Source organism: Vulpes lagopus, chromosome 16, assembly GCF_018345385.1.
Source record: "Vulpes lagopus strain Blue_001 chromosome 16, ASM1834538v1, whole genome shotgun sequence".
Classification (NCBI taxonomy): Eukaryota; Metazoa; Chordata; class Mammalia; order Carnivora; family Canidae; genus Vulpes; species Vulpes lagopus.
In genome coordinates this window covers 53,957,295-53,982,921 of record NC_054839.1, presented here as the reverse complement: position 1 = coordinate 53,982,921, position 25,627 = coordinate 53,957,295, and the positions used below count along the sequence as shown (strand labels likewise).

Below are 25,627 nucleotides of genomic sequence, written 5' to 3'. Positions count from 1 at the left end.
GGGGTCCTAGGATCGAGTCCTGCAACGAACTCCCCATGGGGAGTCTGCTTCTCCCTCTGCCTGTGTCTCTGTCTCTGTGTGTCTCTCATGAATAAATAAAATCTTTAAAAATTAGTGATAACATTTTTGAAGCATAGCATTTAGAAAACAACATTTTCTTAGTGCTTACAACTTTATGATATCTATTATATGTACGTGTTCCATAGCAGAGAGGTTACAAAGATAAATGACAAGATTCTTGCTCTAAAGATTCTTGCATTTTTAGTAAGAGAAATAAGACATGTTACACAAACAGGCTTTTTTCACAAGGTACCAGGTAATACTATCATAAGTGAGGAATAAAGTGCTTTGGAAATTTATTCATTCATTCAACAAATATTTACTGGGTACCAATGCAGCAGCAAACAGATATGATCCCTGCTCTTAGAATACTGACAATCCATGATATTACTTTTGCTGGTATCAGAAGAAAAAGAAGGATGCATTTTAGCTTGGCCTCGACCTATCCCTAGGCTTTTGACATGTGGAGATCTGGGGATTAGGACATTTAAGGAACAGGGATAATAATGAACAGAAAAATGAAAACCACTAACCCACAAGAAAATTAGGACATGAACGGGGACTTTAAAGCAAGAGCCATATTTTAGTGACTCTAAGATTCATTTCATTTTCAGTGAGGCCATTATTTTACATACTGAAGGAAAAATACTTAAATTTATAGCAGTGGCTCTCAACTGGGGCAATTTTCTCTCCAAGGAACATTTGGTAATGTCTGCAAACATTTTGGTTGTCACACTGAGGTGGTGTTACTGGCCTTTAGTAGGTATAGGTATAGACAGGGATGTTGCTACTCATCCTACAATGCACAGGAGAACTCTGCACAAAGAGGAATTATTCACCTCAAGATGCCAATATTGCCAATGTTGAGAGCTACCAAATTATGGAATGTCATACATTACGATATGCATCTAGAATGTTTAAAAAGTATTTTAGGTAGATGAAATATAGTGGTTTAGTTTACCTGGGATGACCCAGGCTTTGTAAAAGAGTATTAGAAACTAATGCTGATACCCTGTGTCTGAATCTGTTTTCTCACCTTTAGGATAGTAAAGTGATGGTGACCAGGATCTATCTGAGATAATAATTTCACGCAATATAAATTAAAGGGCTGGTCCTTCAAGAGCATGTGTCCATCCATTACTTTTGAGTACTTTTGAGTACTCTAATCACACTAATAAATCCTATTTCTGCTAATTGTGACTGATCTCAAGGGAAACAATACTGACTCATCAATCTCTTATTAATTGTATTTAGAGCCCAACTCTCATGCCACTTATTCTTGGAAGCTCCTCCTTATGCTCTCAGTTTATAATATTCTTTTCTTCTTTGAACTTTAGCATATCACCTGTACTTTTCTAATAGTGTGATTTATCTTTCTTCTAAATATAACTTCTTTGGGGTCATGATCTATGGTTGGTTCATACCTGTAACTCTCAGAGGACCCACTACAGTGCCTTACAAATTATAGGTGGTCAATAAATATTTGCAGAATGAGTAATTGAATAAATATACAGTATTAAATGGCTATAATTAAAGACGAATTCCTCAGACTTCTCCAACCTCTTTTTCTGCCTTTCCTCACAGGGCTCATTTTGCAAATCTTTAATCATTTTAGTAGCTCTCCAAGTTCTCATGCTTCAGTTATACGGTCTCAGAGAGAACACAGTTCTTTAACAAATCCTAACCACTACTTTACAAAACACCATTTAGTACATTCGATTGAGTTTCTGATCATTTCCCCATGGGATGGCAGTCAGTGTTTGATCTCAAAATATTTAAAGCACCTTACATAGGCATAGTACTAAAGTCCTCTGAGGAAACAAGGGACAATGTGAATATAAATATCAGCAGTAAGAAAATTTATACTTACTGCTCATAAATCCCACATTACTGATGATGATACTTAAGTGAGGGTGGGGAGCCAGGAGAACTTAGGACTAATGGAACAAAAGTCTTAAAATGTATGACTATCACAGAGAAAGGAAGAAAATAAAAATCAGTTAAAGAATTTTAAGGTGTTCCTTTAAAAGATAATAAAAAGACAGACTGTTAATCTTTTATTATTATATGCCTTAATAGTGGAATAAATTATTGTGGTCAGTACATGTATGAAAATCATGAATACCATAGTTTAATTTGCTGGACCTTTTTGTTTTAAATTCCCCCATCTTTTCCTTCAGAGTGATTCTTGGGCATCAATCAATGTTTGGTGGTTGCTTCTAGCAAGTCTTTTGCTTCATTTATTTTGGTTGCTAAGTAAGGAGATCCACCTGAGAGGACAAAGAAAACATAAATGGATTAAAACACACTTCATTATTGACATTTTTTAAAGTCTCAAATAAAGAAAAACACTCTTAATTAGAATTCTCTGATATTTTCCCACACATACATCCTCTTGACAAATTATTTTATAAGCTAAACAGAAATCACAACAGCATAAATTAAATTTGTTTAGTGAAGCACTACAGATACCCAACAATCAAAGATAACCTGAGAAAAATAATGAAAGAAAGTTATGATCAGGAATAATTTGAAAAACATTCAAACATTTCACTGGTCAGACACTGCTATTCAAATATTTGATCAGAGAATTTTTTGAAATTAAGTAGATGGTTAGGTAAATAAAGGTCTCACTCCAAGACTTTTTCTGTAAAGAGAAAAACATTCAACTATGAAGGAGAGTATCTTTCTGAAGGAGGTAAAGCAATCCAAGGGAACTTTCAGAGTCATATCAAACCTTACATTTCCACAAAAACAAAAAATATGTTAGAAAATGCAAGTATATAGTATTCAGTTCTAACAATCATATTTATTAATACAGATAAATGAATTAAAAATGATAATAGGGCAGCCCTGGTGGCGCAGCGGTTTGGCGCCGCCTGCAGCCGGGGGTGTGGTCCTAGAGTCCCGGGATCGAGTCCCACGTCGGGCTCCCTGCATGGAGCCTGCTTCCCCCTCTGCCTGTGTCTCTGCCTCTCTCTTTCTCTCTGTGTCTCTAATAAATAAATAAAATCTTAAAATGATAATAAAAATAATGTTAAAGGAAATGCTCCCTGTTCTCTGCAACAATCCTAATTAGAATACTTAAGGAGTAGTCTTAGATTCACTGTGCCCTAAAATAAAATTACATCAGTTCTTTTTTTAGAATTCTTTGCAATGAATCCTTTCTAATGCAAACAGCAAGAGGGAAGGAAATTGAGCTGAATTTCAAATTCAGAATCATTATAAATCACAAACAGAATCTGACATACAAAAATACTAGTTCCAGTCATATTAAAGCTATTTAAGCATTAGAGGCCTTCTAACTTCTAGTCCTGAACATTTTCACTGCTTAACACTTGAGCTAACAATCATATTATGGTTCACCAGTTTCTTTGTGTTTTTTTTTTTTTTTTATTTTTTATTCTCCCCTTGAGTACAAACCGTCTATGGCTTTGAAAACCTCCTAAGACCTGAACACAAGGTCTTGTGTTGAGCAACACAACTTACAACAAACCAAAACACATCTACATAGCATTGGTGTATAAATTGTCCAAACCATATCCAAGCTCTTATTAATATCATACCACCCACTTTATTCAGGAAGAAGAAAGCAGGGAAAACATCAGCAAATACGATGTAGTAGAAAGGGCAACACTGGAGGAAGCTATATTTAGCTTTTTGCGTTTTGCCCTTGAGGATACTACTGACATTTTCATATCAAGATCTAAATTGCTATAAACACTTATGGAATATATCACGGAGTGTCCTTGAATATACAGTAAGAATTACAAATGAAGTTGAAAGTCTCCATATACACTTGATCATAAAATAAACTGATTTCATGATTATCTTTGAAAATGATCTTGGAATTAGGTAATGTCAATCTTGGTAAGATGTTTAAATGTTTAGAGTTACCAAGGTAATGCCAGGCATTTTGTATATCCTCAATAAATATTAAAATATTAATTGAACTCAAATATAACCTGTAATTGATTGATTGATATGCATCCTGGATATTTAAATCATAGGCCATAATATGCTCTTTAGCAGATAGGAAAAAAACAAAGGCACTTAAGATTAAAAGTTGCCTCAAACATTACATTTATTGATGGAAATGTTAGAGAAAAAGGATTGACAATTTATTTAGAATATTGTTGAATTACCACTCATCCTTCCTAAGTTAAAGAACAGTGGACTTTTGATTTATGTGCATGGTAGAAACTTTGGTCTAGCTCTCAGTCTACCCTTCTTCTATCTTCCTAAAACTTGGAAAAGTTCCCAAGCCCCAAACTACAACTCCTATATTCTTTTCAAGTAGTGTTTGACTCAAATTAGGATCAGGGAGGGGCAATCTTGTGAGATTTGGAAGGCTCAAGTGACAGAAAGGCTTTCCTGCTGGCCCTCTTTATTATTGGTGCTAGTAAATGAGATTACAGGATAGTAGTGACAGCAGCTGTGCTTCTTGTACAGTTCTAGTGGCAGTCTATGAGGTAGTAGCTTCCCTGACAGAGCAGCTCTATAATTACTCGCAAAGTCATTTTTGTCAGACTATTGGGAAGTCTGAAGGAGTAAATTCTAGGTCTGTAAACTCTAACTCATTGTACTTAATGGTCTCCTGCTTAGAACATCCAGTTTCTGGCACTGAATCTTGACTGATTTAACAATGTAGGACACATATCCTATTATTTAATGGACACAATCTACTTTTGGATCTTTCAGTCTTGCTCAAAATTCTTGGGAGAGTCCCCTGAATTCCATTTAGTTAGAACACTTACCCTCACGCTTGATCTCTATACCATTGTACCTTCACTAAACACTGCCGGAGCTCTTCCGCCTTGGGCTACCTGAACTACTATGTTTTAGATCAGCTGTCCCACTGACACCAACTGGAAGAGCTGAATAAAATACAAACACGTAAGTATGAAAGCACTGGAGTTCTACCAAGTTGGCCAGGTCTTGAGGGCCAAGATCCTAGAGAGAAGGAAAATGCATTGTGATGTGCCCAACATTCTGCACTATTTATAGCCTTCATAGAAATCAGACGCAAAATAGTACATATACAATTCCACAATTCCACTTATACGAAATGTCAGAAAAGACACATCTAGGAGCATCTGGGTGGCTCAGTTGGTTAAGCATCCAACTCTTGATTTCAACTCAGGTCATTATCTCAGAGTTGTGAGACTGAGCCCTACATTGACCTCTGCATTAGGCATGGAGTCCACTTTAAGATTCTTTCTCCTCTTCTCCCTCTGAGCCTCCCTCTTCTTCCTCCAAAGAGAGAGAGAGAGGACATATCTAATCTATGGTGGCAAAAAGTAGAATGGTGATTATCCAAGTTGGGGTGAAAGACTGGCAATGGCAAAGGGCACTGAAGAACCTATTGAGTTTTACAATGTTCCGTCTTAATTGTGTTAACAGTTACATGGGTATAAACATTTGTCAAAATTCATCAAACAATGCATTTAAATAATTTTTATGTGTGTAAATTATATCTCAATATAGTTTAAAAAAACATGATAAACAAACAATCTAAGTGACATACATAAAACACTTCACCCTGCAAGTACAGAATATGCCTTCTTTTAAAGGAACAAGGAACATTAACTGAAGTTGACCACGTGGTATGTTATAAAGCAAGTCTCAACAAACTTCAAAGACTGAAATCACGACAAGCAGTGTAACTTGGAAGTGTGTTCCATGGACTAGTGCTGGTTCAGAGGTGTTAATGGACCACAACTAGATAGGTTTAGATATTGAGAATAAGTGTCTAGAAAATATAGCCTCTTGATGTAGTATTGTGTATCTGTAGAATCTAAAAAAAACAAAAACAAAAACAAACCAACCCTGGGACTTTGCTCTTACATATCTTTTTATTTCAATTTTCTAACAAATTCATTTTAATTATATTTTTTAAAAGTTGCCAGTCCAACAGGGATTGGGAAACAAGTCCTCTATCACAGACCGTTTGAGAAGTACTATATAAAGTATGCTAATTGACTTTAGTGGAATTAAGCTGGAAATCAATAACAAATACACCTAGGAGATAGATCCTAATGCTTGGAAATTAATCACTAGATTTGTAAATAACCCATGCATCAAGGAAAATATCATACCAGAAATTAGCATTCAAGAGAATTAACAAAGCCAAAGGTTAGTTCTCTGAAAAAAACTGATCAAATTCATACCAAAGCATTTGAAATTTAAATGAAATAAATTCTAGGAAAAATGTAAGGTATCAAAACTGATACATAAGAAATGAAGAACCAAAAGAGAATTCTATCTATCTGAGAAATTAAATCTGTAATTAAAATCTTCCCACAAATAAAAAGCCTGGTCAGGATGGTTTTATCAGTGATTTTTTCCAAAACCTAGAAGAAAAAAAACACATTTCAATTCTTTTTATGACGCTAGCATATCTTTGATAACAAATCCTGATAGAAATATCACAAGATGAACACAGATGCAAAAACAAATCAGGCTAAATATCATGACCAAGAATCTGAGACTGGCTTTAACATTAGAAAATTAATCAATGTAATTCATCATATTAACAGAATAAAGAATAAGTATCCTTTAATTATCTCAACAGATGTACAAAACTCAATACACATTCATAAAAATTTTTCATAAACTAGGAATGGAAAGGAACTTCTTTTATGTGATAGAAGTTGTCAAAAAGTGTCACAAACATACTTAGTAGTAAAATATTGAGACCTTTGGCTCTAAAGTCAGCAACAAGAAGAGGATACCTACTATGATAATTTCTATTTAACACTGTATCAACGGTCTAGCTATTTTAATAAATGTTCCTTTCCATTCACAATAAAAAAATAAATAAGGATTAGAAAGAAACTGTCATTCTTCATAAATGATGACTAGGTATATAAAAAATCCAAAAGAATCTAAAGACAAAATTATACAATTAAATGAATTTAATTGTAAATTTAATTGAATTAAATGAATTTTAAATGAAAATTAAATGAATTTTAATTGTAAAGTTGCTGGATACACAATAACAATATATACAAACCCAACTGTTATACTGTAGAAAAAAATGACTTTACAATATAAACTTTTGAAACAAAACAATTTATAGTAGCACTTAAAAAATTGATACCAAGGGATAAATTTAACAAATTAAGTATATGATTATAACCCAGAATACTTAAAAGCCTTATTGAACAAGTTAAAGATAACTTAAATAAGTGGAATGATATGCCTTGTTCCTGGCTTAGAAAATTCAGTGTTGTAAAGATTCAATTCTCCTGAAATAGATCTACATGTTCATGGCAGTCCCCAATAACCCCAGGAAGTTTGTGTGTGAATGTGTATGTGTGCACTTGCACATCTTCACATGCATATCAATGTGATAATTCCTAATTTATATTAAAGTACAAAGGGCCAAACACAGTGGAAAAATTATAAATAACAAAAATTTGAAGGATTTATACTACAAAAAAAAAAGATCTGTCATGAAGCTACACGAATTAAAACTGTATAGTATTGGCACAAACACAAATTAACCACCAAAAGAAGACAGAAAATACATAAATGTCTCCAAAAATATCTAGCTACTTAATTTATAACAAGGCAATACTGTAGATCACCATGGGGAAAGAGTGATGTTTTCAGTAAATAATGCTAGACCACTTGGATATCTATCTTAAAAAAAATTGAAACTTTATCCTTATCTCACACCATATACAAAAATTTATTCCAGTTTATTACAAATATAATTATATAAGATAATAAAGATAATTCAGAAATTATCTTCATGACCTTGAGACAGGCAAAAATTCCCCAGACAAAACAAGAATGCACTAAGTATAAAGGAAAACTTGGATAAACTGGACTACATTAAAATTAAGAATTTCTGTACAATGAATGGACACTATTAAGAGGCAAAAGCAAGCCACAGAGAGAAGATACCTACAACACAAAGAATCATGTCTATTAATACCAGAATATATGATGTTCTCTCTCATAAGTCAATAAGAAAAGGAGACAACACAACAGAAAAAAAAAAGAATAAATGCAGGATATTCATACTATGGAATACTATACAGTAATAAAAATGAGGGAATCATTACTATAGCATTCACTGCTACATAAATAAATCTCACAAAGATAATTTAAAAAGACAAATATAGAAGACTGTATACTATATGATTTTACTTATATGAAGTTCAAAAATAGGTAAAGCTAATCTATGACAATAAAAGCCAGGACAGTGGTCACTTTTGGGGAGTGGGGAATGACAGGAAAAGTACCTGAGGAAAAGTTTTGTATGATTTTCTTAATCTGGGTAATAGCTACCTAAATGGGTTTACTTTGTGACAATTCATTGAGTTGTACACCTATAATCTGTGTGTTTTCATGAATGTATATTTTAATTTTTAAAAGTTTATTGGGGGTAGCCCCGGTGGCACAGCAGTTTAGCGCTACCTGCAGCCCAGGGCATGATCCTGGAGACCCTGGATCAAGTCCCACATCAGGCTCTCTGCATGGAGCCTGCTTCTCCCTCTGCCTGTGTCTCTGCCTCTCTCTTTCTGTCTCTATGAGTAAATAAATAAAATCTTTAAAAAAAATAAAAGTTTATTGAAAATTTTACTGAGATATGTTGACCTCCTGGAGTTCATTGACACTACATATTCATACTGTCCAAAAATCACTAGGGCACAGCAAACCTATGATCAAGACCATGATGAAGAAAACAGTGACTTTCTTCAAGCCCATAATCTCATCCCAGGTCCCCTTTCTTCTGGAGAAGATTATAATCATGACTATGATTTGTCATTTAAATATGCCTACCTACCCATTAGATAATAAATACTTTGAAGAGCAATCTTGTCTAAGATATCTATGTATTTTCGACACAGTCCCGAGTACACAGATGGGGCTTGAGACACTCTTTGTGGAGGAGTAGGAAAAGTGATTAGTCACTACTCTATTATTTTCTTGCATCAGGTACCAGCTTCATAGAAGTAAAACCACTCCAAAGGTGCAGAAAACAGGTAAACAAGAGTGTAACGAGTAGGTGCTCTAAAAATACATAAATGCCTACAAAACCCTAACTAGCACAAAAGAAAATAAGCAAATATTCTATAATTAATGTTTCAAAGTTAGGTAGAATTATTAATAATGATATATAACTAATAGTATTAGTTATAATTTAATAATAACAATTGTACCTAATTAAATAATAGTCATTACTAATGTGAGTTTCATAATTAGCACACCAATCTGAGGAATGAGAAGATACAAGTTGCCTTATATCCTTGGGTCTTTCTTATACAGATCTTTTCATAGATTTTTATATATTCTTTAACTTTCATTAAAACTTATGAATGTCTACATCCCAAATCTGTAAGAAAGAAGTAAAAAGTATTACCATCTGCTGATTTGAAGGCTTCTTAAAGGGCACCCAAATTTCTTAAAAGAAAAATGTTAAAATCAGGCACACAGATTGACTTCTGGCATGAGGATCTGCTCCCCATTGGAACTGGTAAAAACTATGTAAATATCCCAACCATCTAAGCCTCTGAAAATGGTCTTAAAAAGCAAAAGTGAAAGAGAAACATTTATTCAATAAAATCTATAAAAATTCAGTAAGAAAGGCAGGAAACTGTGGTATTTGAACCAAAACAGCTCCTTCCTTCTCTCCTCCCAGCTCAGCCAGACAGAGACTTCTGCTGGACTGCTAAGGCAAAAACACAGGCCTCCCTCTCTCCCCAGATCCTGAATAAAAGGCTTACTTTCTGGGAGCAAAAGGATCTCCATATTTCTCTTCCTGCCCCCAGCTGCCTGATACTGAGGTTAAGTTCTAAGCAAATAATACAGAAGCTCTACCTTAATTGTGGCTTCCTTAGAATACTGGGCCTCATGAGCCCATTTCCCAGTCCATAAGGCCTGGTAGTTCCACACAGGAGAGGCAAGGCGCAAAGACCTTAGGCTGCTGTTCCCTGTATTACATGCTTAGCTGCTACAATGGGGGTTTCACTTGGAGAGAAGACTGCCACAGTTTCTACCCTCAGCTCCAGAGCCCTGGCAGAGATTTTGCCTGTGAAGTAAACAGGCCATAAAACAGAGAGCCCCTAATTTATTTCCAAAGGAACTGACTTCATTTGCAACAGATTATGGAGGGTGCTCTCAAGGACAGTACAGGGACAGCAGAGGTTTTAAAAAGCAATTGGGAGGAGATTCATGAATCCAGTGAATATACAGCTTAGACTGTAGGCCAGTTCACAGGACAGAACAAACAGCAGTGATGAGCCCTCCTAGGGTCAGAACAAATATCAAACACTGACCTCAGAAACTGTTTCATCAAAGGAAAAATTATTTGATTGTGTTAGAGAAATTTATGTCTTACAGCATTGTTGAGAACGACTGAGTAACTGGTCAGAAATTAGTGTAGTTTACAGTTGGGTATGATAAAGAAAAGAGAGGAAGAAGAGTGCCCTATCAGTATCAGTGTCATCCCATGATGACTGACGGCATATCCAAAGCTATGCCTTCTTGAGGAGCAGTGTAAGAAGCTGAACAGTGTGGGGTGGGGGGTGTGACTTCCCTAAAATAATCTAGGTAGTTACTAAACAAATAAATAAAAATAATAAGGCCTCCTTGGGGTGCACAAGTTTACAGAGCTGCTACAATACACAATCTAAAATGTTCAGTTTCCAACAAAATACTATAAGGCCTGCAAAGAACAGGAAAGTATGACAGTATGATCCATACAAACATAATGAAAAAACAGCAAGAGAAACTACCTGTGAAAGTGATCAGATGTTGCATTTATAGGAAAAGATTCCAAAGTGGCCATTTTACAACTACAGAACAAGATTTAAAAATCAGTAGAGGTGCTCAAGAGTAGAGCTGGCATAAGAAAGAATTAGTGAGTGAACTTGAAGATAGAGCAATTCAGATTATGTAAACCAAAGAACTGAAAGAAAAAATAATAGAGCCTCAGAGACATGTGGAACATCATTAAACTCACAAATATACATGTAATGGGAGTATGAGAGGAAAAAAAAATGGAAAAAATCTTTAAAGAAATAATACTTAAACCTTTCCAAAGTTTATTGAAAAACAAAAATCGGGATCCCTGGGTGGCACAGCGGTTTGGCGCTTGTCTTTGGCCCAGGGCGCGATCCTGGAGACCCGGGATCGAATCCCACATCAGGCTCCCGGTGCATGGAGCCTGCTTCTCCCTCTGCCTATGTCTCTGCCTCTCTCTCTCTCTCTCTGTGACTATCATAAATAAATAAAAATTTAAAAAAAAATTTAAAAAGAAAAGAAAAACAAAAATCTACACATCTAAAGAGCTCAACAAAATCCAAATAAGATAAATAAAGAGATCTAAAAACAGATAAATCATAGTAAAAATGCAAAAAGTCAAAGGAGAAAATCTAGAAAGTAATGTTAAATTAATTAAATAAAAAAATTAATTAAATAAGGAACCCATTAGATCAAAGTGGCTTTAATGCTTTAGTAGCCTATATAATCAAATAAAAACCTAAGGATGTAAACTCCTCAACATTAAGAAATTGAAACCTGAAGACAACTAATCACTGTCAGCTAGGCTTTTCCAAATAGAGCAAATGCTTAAGCTATAGTCAATCAAGTAATTTCTTTGTTTTGCTTCTGCCTCTTCTCTATAAAAGTAGTTCCCTTTGCTCCTGTCAGTGGAGTGTTCTTAACCAATTCCAGTTTATAGATTTTTTGCTCAAATAAACTCTTTAAAAATTTTTTAAAGAGTTTATTTATTTATTTATTTATTTATTTATTTATTTGAGAGAGAGAGAGAGAGCGCGCGAGAGAGCGCGCGCGCGCAGAGGGAGGGACAGGAGAGGGAGTGCCAAGCTCCCCCCTGAGCAGGGAGCCTGACACGGGGACTCAATCCCAGGACCCTGGGATCATCACTTGAGCTGAAGGCATATGTTTAACTTAACTGAGCAACCCAGGTGCTCCAAACTCCTAAAATTTTTAATATGCCTCAGTTATCTTTTAAAAGTAGCAAAAGAAAAACAATGTGTCACATACAAAAAAAAAAAAAAATCCTCCAATAAGATTAATAGTTGACTTTGCAGAAACAATGAAGGACAGAGGCAGTGGGATAACACAATCAAAATCCTCAAAGAAAAACAGTAGACCAAAAATCTTAATTTCAGCAAAGCCTTCCTTCAGAAATGAGGGTAATACAAACAAAACTGAAAGAATATGTTGTTAGTGGACCCACTTTAGAAGAAACACTAAAGGGTGTTCTTTAGGCTGAAAGTAAATGACCATAGATGGTAATCTGGATTCATACATACAAAGACCACTGGTAAAGATAAATATAATTATAAAAGACAATATAAACACATATTTTTCTTTCTTCTCTTAATTGATTAGAAAGACAACTGTATAAAATAATACATATACATAATGTATTGTTGGACCTATAACATTTAGAAATATATGCATAATATATTTGCTAGTAATAATACAAAGGGAGTGTATGAGAATAAAGCTGTAATGGACTAAGGAAATAACAGCAGATGGTAAAATAATAATTCTAACAATGTACTGTTGGGTTTGTAACATTAGTAGATGTAATATATTTAGCAATACCACAGAAAGGGTGAGATGGGAATAGAGCTACATGAGACTATTGTTTCTATGTATTACTGGAATCTAGTATAAATATAAAGCTGGGTCTGATAAACTAAGATACATATGATAGATAAACACTAAAGCAATCACTTTTTAAAAAAGGATTTTTATTTATTTGAGAGAGAGAGAATGTGTGTGTGAGAGAGCACAAGTGGGGAGCAGGGAGGGGAAGGGCAGAGGAAGAAGGAGAAGCAGACTCCCTACCATGCAAGGAGCCCAATGCAGAGCTCAACCCCAGGACTCTGGGATCATGACCTGAGCCAAAGGCAGACACTTAACCTACTAAGTCATCCAGGCTTCCCAATCACTTTTAAAAAAACTCAAAAACTGCGAAAAACTTAGTAATGAAATTAAAATGCTACATTAGAAAATATTCATTCAACATAAAATAAAGTAGTAAAGGAGGATTCATAAAGGAGTAAAAAAGACATAAGACATAGAAAACAAAAAAGTAAATCAGACACAAATATAACTATGTTAATAACAATATATATGAATGGATTAAATAATCCAATCAATCAAAAAGTTATTAGATTGGATTTAAAAAACATGACCCAACTACATGTTGTCTGCCAGAGACACATTTAGATTCAAAGACATAGAGACTGAAAATAAAATTATGCAAAAAGATGTATGATGAAAAAAACAACCGTAGAAACCCTAGAGTGCATATACTCAATAGGCTTTTTTTTTTTTTTCAATAGGCTTTAAAACAAAATGTAAATGAGAATTTAAAAAGGGACATATAATAATGATCAAAGGATCAATTCATTAAGAAGATGTAACAATTATAAACATTTTTGCATTTAACAACAGAACACCAAAATATATGAAACAGAAACTAACAGACATAAAGAGAGAAACGGACAATTCAACAACAAAAATTAATGCCCCACTTTCAATAATGGATAAAGCAACTAAACAGAAAATCAACAAGAAAAAAGAACTGCGCAGCATTTAAACCAACTAGATCTAAGAGACACCCATAGAACATTCTACCAAACAAAAAACAGGATAAACATTCTTCTCAAGTGCACATGGAACATTCTCCAGGAAAGACCATATGCTAGGCCATTAAACAAACCTAAAAAGATAGAATACGTTATGTTTTTCAAACACAGTGGTATAAAATTAGCAATAAAAATAAGGACAAATTTAAGAAATAAATATGTGGGAATTAAACAACATACTCTTGAACAATCGAGTCAAAAGGGAAACCCAAAGGATAATTAGAAAGTACTTTAAGATAAATGAAAATGAAGACACAACATATTAAAATTTATGAAGTACAAATAAACTAGTGCTAAATGCCTATGTTAATTTAAGAAAGATCTTAAATCAATGACCTAACCTTCAACCTTAAGACACTAAAAAGAACAAACCTAAAGCAAGTAAAAGGAAGGAAACAGGAAAAATTAAAACAAATTAATGAAAGAATAGAAAAAATATAGAGAAATCAATGAACCCAAAAGCTGGTTCTTTGAAAAGAATCCTTTAACTTGTTGATCAGCAATATAAACCTTCAGCTTGAAAACTAAGAAATGCTGAGAGGTAAATTTATAGCATTCTATGCATATATTAGAAAATAGGGAAAGTCTCAAACCAATAATTTAAGTTCCCACCTTAACCTAAGAAATGAAGGAACACATTTGAATTACTACAATTAGAAACCAATGTTACTATCAACCTTAGAGAAGTAATAACGATTACGAAAGAATACTATGAACAATTGCATTTCAACAAATTAGATAATTTAGATAAAATGGACAAACTCCTTGGAAAAACAAATTCTGAAACTTGACTCAAGAAGGCATAGACAGGGGCAGCCCGTGTGGCTCAGCGGTTTAACGCCGCCTTCAGCCCAGGGCGTGATCCTGGAGACGATGGACTGAGTCCCACGTCGGGCTCCCTGCATGGAGCCTGCTTCTCCCTCTGCTTCCTCTGCCCGTGTCTCTGTCTCTCTCTCTCTCTCTCTTTCTCTCTGACTCTCATGAATGAATGAATGAATGAATGAATGAATGAATAAATAAATAAATATTTTTTTAAAAAAGGCATAGACAATCAAAGAGACTTATCACAACTTAAGAGACTGAATCAGTAATCAAAAAACTATGCACAAAGAAAAGGCCAGGCCTAGCTGGTTTACAGAAGAGAAGGAAACACTTCCTAACTCATTTTAAAAGGCCCACATTATCTTGACACTAAAACCAAAGACATCACAACAAAACTACAGACTAATACTTCCTAAGAATATGGATTTTTAAAACTCAACAAAATACAAGCAAACTGAATATAGCAACATATTAAAGAATTATACAGCAGACCAAGTGAAATTTATCTCAGAGATGTGTGGTTGATCTAACAACTGAAAATCAATTAATATAATCCATCACATCTACAGAGTAAAAAAATAAAAGTAGAAGGGAACTTCCTAATCTGACAAAGGGCGTCTCTGAAAACCCCACAGTTAATTATACTAATGGGGTAAAGATCAGATGTTTTTCCCTAATCATCAGAAATAAGGATGTCTGTTCTCAAAACTTTTCAATATTATACTGGAGACTTTACTCAGGGCAATTAGGTAAGAAAAAGAAATAAAGGTATCCAGACGGGAGAGGAAGAAGTAACACTACCTCTATTCACAGATGACATGACCTTATCCTGAACCCACTAAAAAAAACCACAGGAAATAATAAATAAGTTCAGCAAGATTGCTAATTACTGTAAATCAAGTAATATCATTCCCATCACACTTAAAAATAAAAGCCAAAATTCTTAGTATAGCTTTCAAGGTACTCCAACATTTGACCTTGGGTGTTCTATCCAATCATATTTCCTACCATTCTTCCTTTTGCTCATTATACTCTGGCCAATCTCTTCATAATTCCATAAACATATAATATGCTTTCTTTTCAAGACCTTTGTACTTGATGATCTTTCTGCCTGAAATACTCTTTCTTCAGATTTTTGTATGACTTTCTCACCCAGGTGTTTGCCCAAATGTTACCTCCTTAAAAAAATTTCTAGGATGCTATAATACTGCAATTGCAGAAGGCAGTTACCTCTCTCCAGCTGCCAATCTCTATTCCCCCTACTTGTTTTTCTTAAAAGCACTTATCACAGGACATTTTCTACATTAGCCTTTTCTGTATAACAAACTACCCCAAAATTCAGTGGCTAAAACAAACGGTTTTTGGTTTTTTAAGATTTTACTTATTTATTCATGAGAGACACAGGCAGAGGGAGAAGCAGGCTCCATGCAGGGAGCCTTATGTGGGACTCGATCCTGGTCTCCAGGATCACACCCTGAGCTGAAGGCAGTGCTAAACCGCTGAGCCACCTGGGCTGCCCAACAAATGGTTTTTAATTCTTGCTATTCTATGGATTAAGCTGGGTGGTTCTTCTGAGTTGGGTCAGGTCTGCTGGGGCTGGATGGTCCACAATGGCCCCACTAGGACCGTTGCTGGGACAACGAAGTCTCTCTCTCTCTTAGTCTTTCATCCTTCAGGAGGTGAGCCTGGTTTTCTTCACACATGGTGGTCTCCAGGTTCTAAGAAGTTAATAGCTGACGCTGCAATACTTTTTGAGCTCAGAATTTATACAACTGCACTTCTACTATGTCCTATTGGTCAAATCAAGTCACAAGGCTAGCCTGAATATAAAGGGTAAGGAAATAGACCATCTCTTGATGTGAGATGTTAAAAAGAATTTGTGGACAATTTTAACCTACCAAGTTACCTATCCACTGTCTTTCTCAGTAGAATCTAAGATGTGTGAAGACAAGATTGGTTCTCTTGTTCAGTGTCTGGTATACTGTCTGGCTTGGATTAGATACTCAATAAATGTGTGTTGAATGAATGACCACTCATATGACATTGCTTCCAGCTCTTCAACATCCTGTTTCCTTTCCTCTGAATACTACTTAGTTTGTCAGTATCCTTCAAAATTTGGAATCTAAAAAAGATAACAAAATTTTACAAAGGGTGCCTAGTGCCTAAGTGCCTAGGCTCAGATAGGTAAGTATTAGGTGAATGAATGAATGACAAGTACAGAAGACTGTAGTAACATTCAGTCTTACAATACTGATACTGTGTCCTTTAAGGCAGCTTAAGAACTCAGTGACATATTTTTAGTGCCTTTTACACTATTGAATCTTGTGGGCTTTGAGATCAAATATACCCCCATGGCTCCTTTACAACTGAAACATTGCCAAATCTCTGCCCTCTATTTACACAATTGATTTAGAGAACCTAAAAGAACATTATATTTATCCCTGTCGAATTTAAATTTAATCTCTTCTAAATCATTGATCTCTCTCTAGTTGATCATTTCCACTGACACAAAAACCTGCTCAAAATTGTTTAATAAGGTTCCAAAAAGTGTATTTAAAAAGTTAAAAACAGGGATCCCTGAGTGGCGCAGCGGTTTGGCGCCTGCCTTTGGCCCAGGGCGCGATCCTGGAAATCCGGGATCGAATCCCACGTTGGGCTCCCGGTGCATGGAGCCTGCTTCTCCCTCTGCCTATGTCTCTGCCTCTCTCTCTCCTCTCTGTGTGTGTGTGACTATCATAAATAAATAAAAAATTAAAAAAAAAAATAAAGATGAATGCAGAACTTTAAAAAAAATAAAATAAAAATAAAAATAAAAAGTTAAAAACAAAGAAATCGAACAAAAAAAAATTCTTTCCCTTAATGCCACATCCCTGTCTTCCAGCTACTAATTCATTTCTCTCCTTTACTTCCTCACAAAACTTCTTAAGAAAGTTGTTTATATAAACTAACTCAACTTCCAGCTACTAATCCATTTCTCTTCTTTTCTTCCTCACAAAACTTCTAAAGAAAGTTATTTATATAAACTAACTCAACTTTTTCATCCTCCTTTCACTCTTCAACTTACCACCAATTAAACTGTTTTTTAAGGTCATCAAAGTCTTGCAAAGTTGCAAAAATACTATGGACCCTCTTCTCTAACCTCATCTTAATGGTTCTCACAGCAATACTTGGCACAGCTGATCACTGGTTTCCTGAAATATATTCCTCTCTTACCTTCTATGGCACCATTCTCTCCACTCTACTCATTTTTTAAAAAATGTTTTGGCAAATGCAAATTTTTATAAAGATTATGCTATTTCTATTAACATGTAACAAGTTTAATATTTTTTTTAAAGATTATTTACTTATTCATGAGAGACACTAAGAGAGAGGCAGAGAGAGAAGCAGGCTCCATGCAGGGAGCCTGATGTGGGACTCGATCCCGGGACTCCAGGGTCACGCCCTGGGCCAAAGGCAGGCTCTAAACCACTGAGCCACCCAGGGATCCCAACAAGTTTAATATTTTTAAATGAATTAATACATAAATATCTTTAAAACTTTCTCAGTTTTACTTTCTAGTATTACAAATATCGATAGATAGAATCCATACAAAAGCTTTTTGGATCTGAGACTAAAAAGCTTGAAAACTTTGCTTTCATACAAAACATAGGGCATTCAAGAAAAAAATTACTTTGTATCCCAAAGAAGACCTGAAAACCAAAAGGAGGAAATACACAGAAAGAGAAACAGAGGTGAGCTAGATTCCTGAAGTATTAGCCAAGAATCTTAAAATAAATAAGTCATATATTTAAGAAAATTAATATGGAGAAGATAAATAAAAACAGAATTTCAAAGTAACTGGGATTCCATAACAAAGATTTGGAAATTTTAAAAGATCAAACTAAGAAAAGGCTTAAGAGCAGATTAGACAGTGGAGGGTAACAATAAATTAGAAGAAATTAATAACAAATATCTACAAAAAGGATAGAAATATAGAAGAGAGTATAAAAGACATGAAACACGGTGAAAAAAAAAGGAACACAGTGGAAAAAAAAGTGGGAACCAAATGTGCACATAATTGAAATTTCAGAAGAAAAGAAAAGAAGGAGAAGGGTCAATCCCCTATAGAGAGGAGGCAATATTTAAACAGATTGCAAGTAATAGAATAGAATTTTCTAAAATTTTTTAAAACTTTTTTTAAATTTTTTTTTTTTTAGATTTTATTCATTCATTTATTTATTTATTTGTTTATTGAGAGAGAGAGAGAGAGAGAGAGAGAGAGAGAGAGAGAGAGAATGGCTGGGACACAGGCAGAGGGAGAAGCAGGCTCCATGCAGGGAACCTGACATGGGACTCGATCCTGGATCTCCAGGATCACACCCCAGGCTGCAGGCGGCACTAAACTGTTGCGCTGCCCCAAATTTTCTAAAATTAATGAAAGACTTTACCCCACAAATTCAAGAATCTCTACAAACCACAAGCAGGATATATGCACAAAAACCTATACCAATTCACAGCATAGTAGGATTGCTGAAAATCAAAGACCAAAAAATCTTAAAAGCATTCTAAGCTCCCAGTATTCTCTAAGGAGTGACTGCTGCAACATTTTACTTTACACTTTATTAAGTCAAGGAGGTATGCTGTCTTCTTTGGGTAATTACTAGAGAAATAGGTTTTTATTTTTAAGTAGATCTATGAAGTCCAAGTCACTAAAGAAAAAGACACACAAATCTTTTAAAATTTTGGATAAGCCAAAAGAAGTAAAGAAGAAGGAACATAAAATAGATGAGTCAAATAGAAAACAAACAGTAACATGGTATAAATACACTCAAATATCAATAAATACATTAAATGTAAAAGAACTAAACACTTAAAATAAAACCCAGGGGCACCTGGATGAATAGAATAGATTCTGTTCTATTATTTGTAATCTGTTTAAATATTGCCTCCTCTCTTTATTCTCTCCTCCACTCAGACAGTTGAGTGACCGACCGACTCTTGGTTTTGGCTCAGGTCATGATCTCATGGGTCATGGGATTGAGCCCTGTGCTGGGCTCCAAGATCAAACAGAGTCTGTTTGGGGATTCTCTCCCTCTGCCCTTCCCCTGACTCATACATGTGTGTGGGCACGTGTGAGCTCTCTCTCCCTAATAAATAACTACATCTTAAAAAATAAAAATAAAAAATAAAACCCAACTGCACACTGCTTAGAAAAGACAAACTTCAAACTTCAAACATTAAGATATAGAAAATCTGAAGAAATTGATGGGAAAAGATATACCATATGAACACTAACCAAAAGAAAGCTGGTGAAGCTATAGTTTCAAATAAAGCAGACTTTATGGCAAGAAGCACTACTAGATATAAAGGAGGATATTTCAAAATGAAGAAGGGTCAATCCACAAGGAAAAGAAAACAATTCTAAATTATCTGTACCCAAATCATATAATCATACTATCACAATAAGTAAAGCAAAACAAACACACAAAACCTAAATGGAGAAATAAACACACAACCATAGCAGGTAAATAAGAAGTCAGCAAGGATATAGAAGATCTAATCCAGCAAACAAAATCTACCTTACTCATATATCTTAAATACTATAGAATATACACTGTGTTCACAGAGTATTTGCCAAAATTAATCATAAAGTATGATTCAACTACTTCCAAAGAACCAAAACCAGAGTATGTCCTCTTCCCAAGTGGAATGAAGATAGATATCAATAATATAGATAACCAAAAATAATAATAATAAAATAAATATAGCCAGAAAATATCCAGTCACCAGAAAATTAGGCAACATATGCTAAATAACATTAGTGAAAAAAATGTTTTGAAGTAATGATAGCTAAAACTAATGAGCTGAATATCCAGTTTAAAAAATTAGAAAAAGAAGGATGTCTGGGTGGCTCAGTGGTTAAGCATCTGCCTTCGGCTCAGGGCATGATCCTGGAGTACCAGGATCGAGTCCCACGTTAGGCTCCCTGCATGCAGCCTGCTTCTCCCTCTGCCTGTGTCTCTGCCTTTCTCTGTGTCTCTCATGAATAAATTAAAAAAAAAAAAAAAGAGAAAGGAAGGAAGGAAGGAAGGAAGGAAGGAAGGAAGGAAGGAAGGAAGGAAGAAAGAAAGAAAGAAAGAAAGAAAGAAAGAAAGAAAGAAAACAACAAATTAAACCCAAAGTTAGCAGAAGAAATGAAAATAAAAATTAATGATACAGAAAATTGATTTACAAATGGAGAATAACATGGGATGTCTGGGTGGCTCAGCAGTTGAGCGTCTGCCTTCGGCCCAGGGCGTGATCCCAGGAGTCCAGGGATAGAGTCCCTACATCAGGCTCCCTGCACAGAGCCTGCTTCTCCCTCTGCCTGTGTCTCTGCAGACTTTCTCTGTGTCTTTCATAAATAAATAAATAAAACCTTTTAAAAAATTTACTTAGGTATATATTTATGATTTGTCCTCTTTTCTGCCTGTATACTTCAATATGAAGATTCAAAAATAAAAAGTGGTAAGGAGAGACTGAGGAGAAAAGTGATTTCTTAAAAAGTAAATTAAATTATATCACTCTAGTGTTTAAAAGCCGACAGAAACTTCCCATTGTCTTTAGACTCAAGTTCATGTATTATATATATATAGCACATACAGCATTTCATTATTACAAAGCATATCTGCTGTTTTCACAATGTGGACACCATCTCATTTCTGGCTACCTCTCCCCTTACATATTACACCCCTACCATGCTAGTTTTCTTACAAGTCCTTAAGCACACTATATTCTTTCCTCCCTTAGAGCCTTTGCAACCTTCCAACCACTCTTTACATAGCTAGCTTCTTTCCATCCTTTAGGTCCCTCTTCACAGAGGTCTTCCCCATCACCATGTAAAGCTGCCTCTTTCTCCTATTCTACATCTCTACCCCTTGTACCCTTTGTGATACTTACTACAACATTAAAAAGTTTACTTATTTTTTGTCTGTCTTTCCATCAGAATACATGCTCCATGAAGAATCTAGTTGTCCTGTTTTATAGTTAAAGCCCTAAGATTCACCACAACATCTGGTACATTATAGAAGTTGAATATTTTCTGAATGAATGAAAGAATAGTTGTAGTTTCATATCAACATAATAAATCTTTAGAATTTTTATATGACCATTATGTATTATCAAACCCAATTCTATTTTATCTGTAAATTTTATTTGCATGCCTCCCTTTTGTCCATTTGCTTATTCATTCACTCATGAAAAAAAATTAAAGAGTTTAAGTGTCAGCCTTGGAGATTATGAAGATGAATAAGCCATGTTCTTTACCTTTTAAAGACTGCACTATTTATCAAGGAAAATCAATGTGGATAAATAAAATTATACTTTTATCAAAAAAAGTTATTAACTCAAGTACAAAACCTTAAATCTAATTAAAATGTTGTAATAAGGGGGAAAAAAAGATGAAACCTTTGAAACAAGTAATAGTCTAGTACATCTATCAAAAAAGGAAATCAAGCTAATTAGGCATCACTTTTTTTAGTGAATCCATTTTGACTCTTGGTGATCATGTCTTTCTTCTTGTAAATGTTTATATCTTTTAAGTATAATATATCATAATTAATTGTAATATACTATTACCAGGACTTTTTGTCAAATTTAGGTTCTTCTACAATGAGAATAATTAGGGAAAAATCCACTCAATGGCATGATTTGTTTTTAGTCCCAATATTTAATTTAAATTTTATTTATATATTATTAAAGAAAAGTGAGAGTACTGTACACTATTGAAAGGGGGCATAAATGAAAAAACAATGAGAATCTCTACTGCAGGCAGGCTGATTTCAGTTAAATATAAGGAAGAACCCTCTAGTAATTAGAGCTGCCTACCATTGGGCTTCTTGTAAAAGCAGGAAGCTATCTATCACTAAAAATCTTCCAAGGACAGTGGAACAGGATATTTTCCCCAGGATAGAGTAGGAACAGTCTTGATTTAGCAGGCAGCATTGATCAGATCAGTGTCCCTCACACTATGGTGAAGAAGCACTTTTTTAAAAAATGTCAAATTTGTGGTGATATATTTACAAATTACAAAAGTATCACACATTTGGATGTTGTTGCATGCAATGTGCAACAGTGTGCAACTGCTATAAAGGTTTCTAAATACTTCCTTTTGATTTACTGTCTTTAACTTGTTGCATACAGGTATCTAAATTAGCTCACATTAATGAAAGACTTTCCCCCCCAAAAATTTCCCAAAAATTCTCTACAAACCACAAGCGGGAAATATATGCAAAAAAAACCTATACCAATTCACAGCATAGTAAGGATTCTAAAAAACAAAGACCAAAAAATCTTAAAACATTCTAAGCCCCCAGATTCCCCTAAGGATAAAGCTAAAAACCTTTTTACTTTACACTTTTTAAGTAAAGGGAGGTATGCTGCCTTTTTTGGGGAAATTACAAGAAAAATTTAGGTTTTTTTTTTTTTAAAGTAAAATTCTATGAAGCCCCAAGTAAATAAAGAAAAAGACACAAAAATTTTTTTAAAAATTTTTGGGAAAAACCCAAAAAGAAGTAAAGAAAAAGGGAACATAAAATAGATGAGCCCCAAATAAAAAACCCAAACATAACAGGGTATAAATACACTCAAATATCAAAAATACATTAATGAAAAAAGAACAAACACTTAAAATAAAACCCAGGGGCACCGGGAAAATAAAAGAATAGATTCTGTTCTATTATTAGTAATCTGTTTAAATATTGCCTCCTCTCTTTATTCTCTCCTCCACTCAGACAGTTGAGTGACCGACCGACTCTTGGTTTTGGCTCAGGTCATGATCTCATGGGTCATGGGATTGAGCCCTGTGCTGGGCTCCAAGATCAAACAGAGTCTGTATGGGGATTCTCTCCCTCTGCCCTTCCCCTGACTCATACATGTGTGTGGGCACGTGTGAGCTCTCTCTCCCTAATAAATAACTACATCTTAAAAATAAAAATAAAAAATAAAACCCAACTGCACACTGCTTAGAAAAGACAAACTTCAAACTTCAAACATTAAGATATAGAAAATCTGAAGAAATTGATGGGAAAAGATATACCATATGAACACTAACCAAAGAAAGCTGGTGAAGCTATAGTTTCAAATAAAGCAGACTTTATGGCAAGAAGCACTACTAGATATAAAGGAGGATATTTCAAATGAAGAAGGGTCAATCCACAAGGAAAAGAAAACAATTCTAAATTATCTGTACCCAAATCATATAATCATACTATCACAATAAGTAAAGCAAAACAAACACACAAAACCTAAATGGAGAAATAAACACACAACCATAGCAGGTAAATAAGAAGTCAGCAAGGATATAGAAGATCTAATCCAGCAAACAAAATCTACCTTACTCATATATCTTAAATACTATAGAATATACACTGTGTTCACAGAGTATTTGCCAAAATTAATCATAAAGTATGATTCAACTACTTCCAAAGAACCAAAACCAGAGTATGTCCTCTTCCCAAGTGGAATGAAGATAGATATCAATAATATAGATAACCAAAAATAATAATAATAAAATAAATATAGCCAGAAAATATCCAGTCACCAGAAAATTAGGCAACATATGCTAAATAACATTAGTGAAAAAAATGTTTTGAAGTAATGATAGCTAAAACTAATGAGCTGAATATCCAGTTTAAAAAATTAGAAAAAGAAGGATGTCTGGGTGGCTCAGTGGTTAAGCATCTGCCTTCGGCTCAGGGCATGATCCTGGAGTACCAGGATCGAGTCCCACGTTAGGCTCCCTGCATGCAGCCTGCTTCTCCCTCTGCCTGTGTCTCTGCCTTTCTCTGTGTCTCTCATGAATAAATTAAAAAAAAAAAAAAAGAGAAAGGAAGGAAGGAAGGAAGGAAGGAAGGAAGGAAGGAAGGAAGGAAGGAAGAAAGAAAGAAAGAAAAGAAAGAAAGAAAAGAAAAGAAAGAAAACAACAAATTAAACCCAAAGTTAGCAGAAGAAATGAAAATAAAAATTAATGATACAGAAAATTGATTTACAAATGGAGAATAACATGGGATGTCTGGGTGGCTCAGCAGTTGAGCGTCTGCCTTCGGCCCAGGGCGTGATCCCAGGAGTCCAGGGATAGAGTCCCTACATCAGGCTCCCTGCACAGAGCCTGCTTCTCCCTCTGCCTGTGTCTCTGCAGACTTTCTCTGTGTCTTTCATAAATAAATAAATAAAACCTTTTAAAAAATTTACTTAGGTATATATTATGATTTGTCCTCTTTTCTGCCTGTATACTTCAATATGAAGATTCAAAAATAAAAAGTGGTAAGGAGAGACTGAGGAGAAAAGTGATTTCTTAAAAAGTAAATTAAATTATATCACTCTAGTGTTTAAAAGCCGACAGAAACTTCCCATTGTCTTTAGACTCAAGTTCATGTATTATATATATATAGCACATACAGCATTTCATTATTACAAAGCATATCTGCTGTTTTCACAATGTGGACACCATCTCATTTCTGGCTACCTCTCCCCTTACATATTACACCCCTACCATGCTAGTTTTCTTACAAGTCCTTAAGCACACTATATTCTTTCCTCCCTTAGAGCCTTTGCAACCTTCCAACCACTCTTTACATAGCTAGCTTCTTTCCATCCTTTAGGTCCCTCTTCACAGAGGTCTTCCCCATCACCATGTAAAGCTGCCTCTTTCTCCTATTCTACATCTCTACCCCTTGTACCCTTTGTGATACTTACTACAACATTAAAAAGTTTACTTATTTTTTGTCTGTCTTTCCATCAGAATACATGCTCCATGAAGAATCTAGTTGTCCTGTTTTATAGTTAAAGCCCTAAGATTCACCACAACATCTGGTACATTATAGAAGTTGAATATTTTCTGAATGAATGAAAGAATAGTTGTAGTTTCATATCAACATAATAAATCTTTAGAATTTTTATATGACCATTATGTATTATCAAACCCAATTCTATTTTATCTGTAAATTTTATTTGCATGCCTCCCTTTTGTCCATTTGCTTATTCATTCACTCATGAAAAAAAATTAAAGAGTTTAAGTGTCAGCCTTGGAGATTATGAAGATGAATAAGCCATGTTCTTTACCTTTTAAAGACTGCACTATT

The 25,627-nt window shown here is 34.7% G+C and overlaps 1 protein-coding gene across 1 annotated transcript in view; it reads right to left on the bottom strand.

Moving 5' to 3' along the window:
* Positions 1–2,104: 2,104 nt before the first annotated feature.
* DNAJC15 (DnaJ heat shock protein family (Hsp40) member C15) overlaps positions 2,105–25,627 on the bottom strand; it is a 79,145-nt gene continuing 55,622 nt past the window's right edge. The window contains exon 6 of the mRNA XM_041731174.1: positions 2,105–2,330. Coding sequence (XP_041587108.1) covers positions 2,260–2,330 — 71 coding nt within the window. The 3' untranslated portion in view covers positions 2,105–2,259. The remainder of the gene's footprint in view (positions 2,331–25,627) is intronic.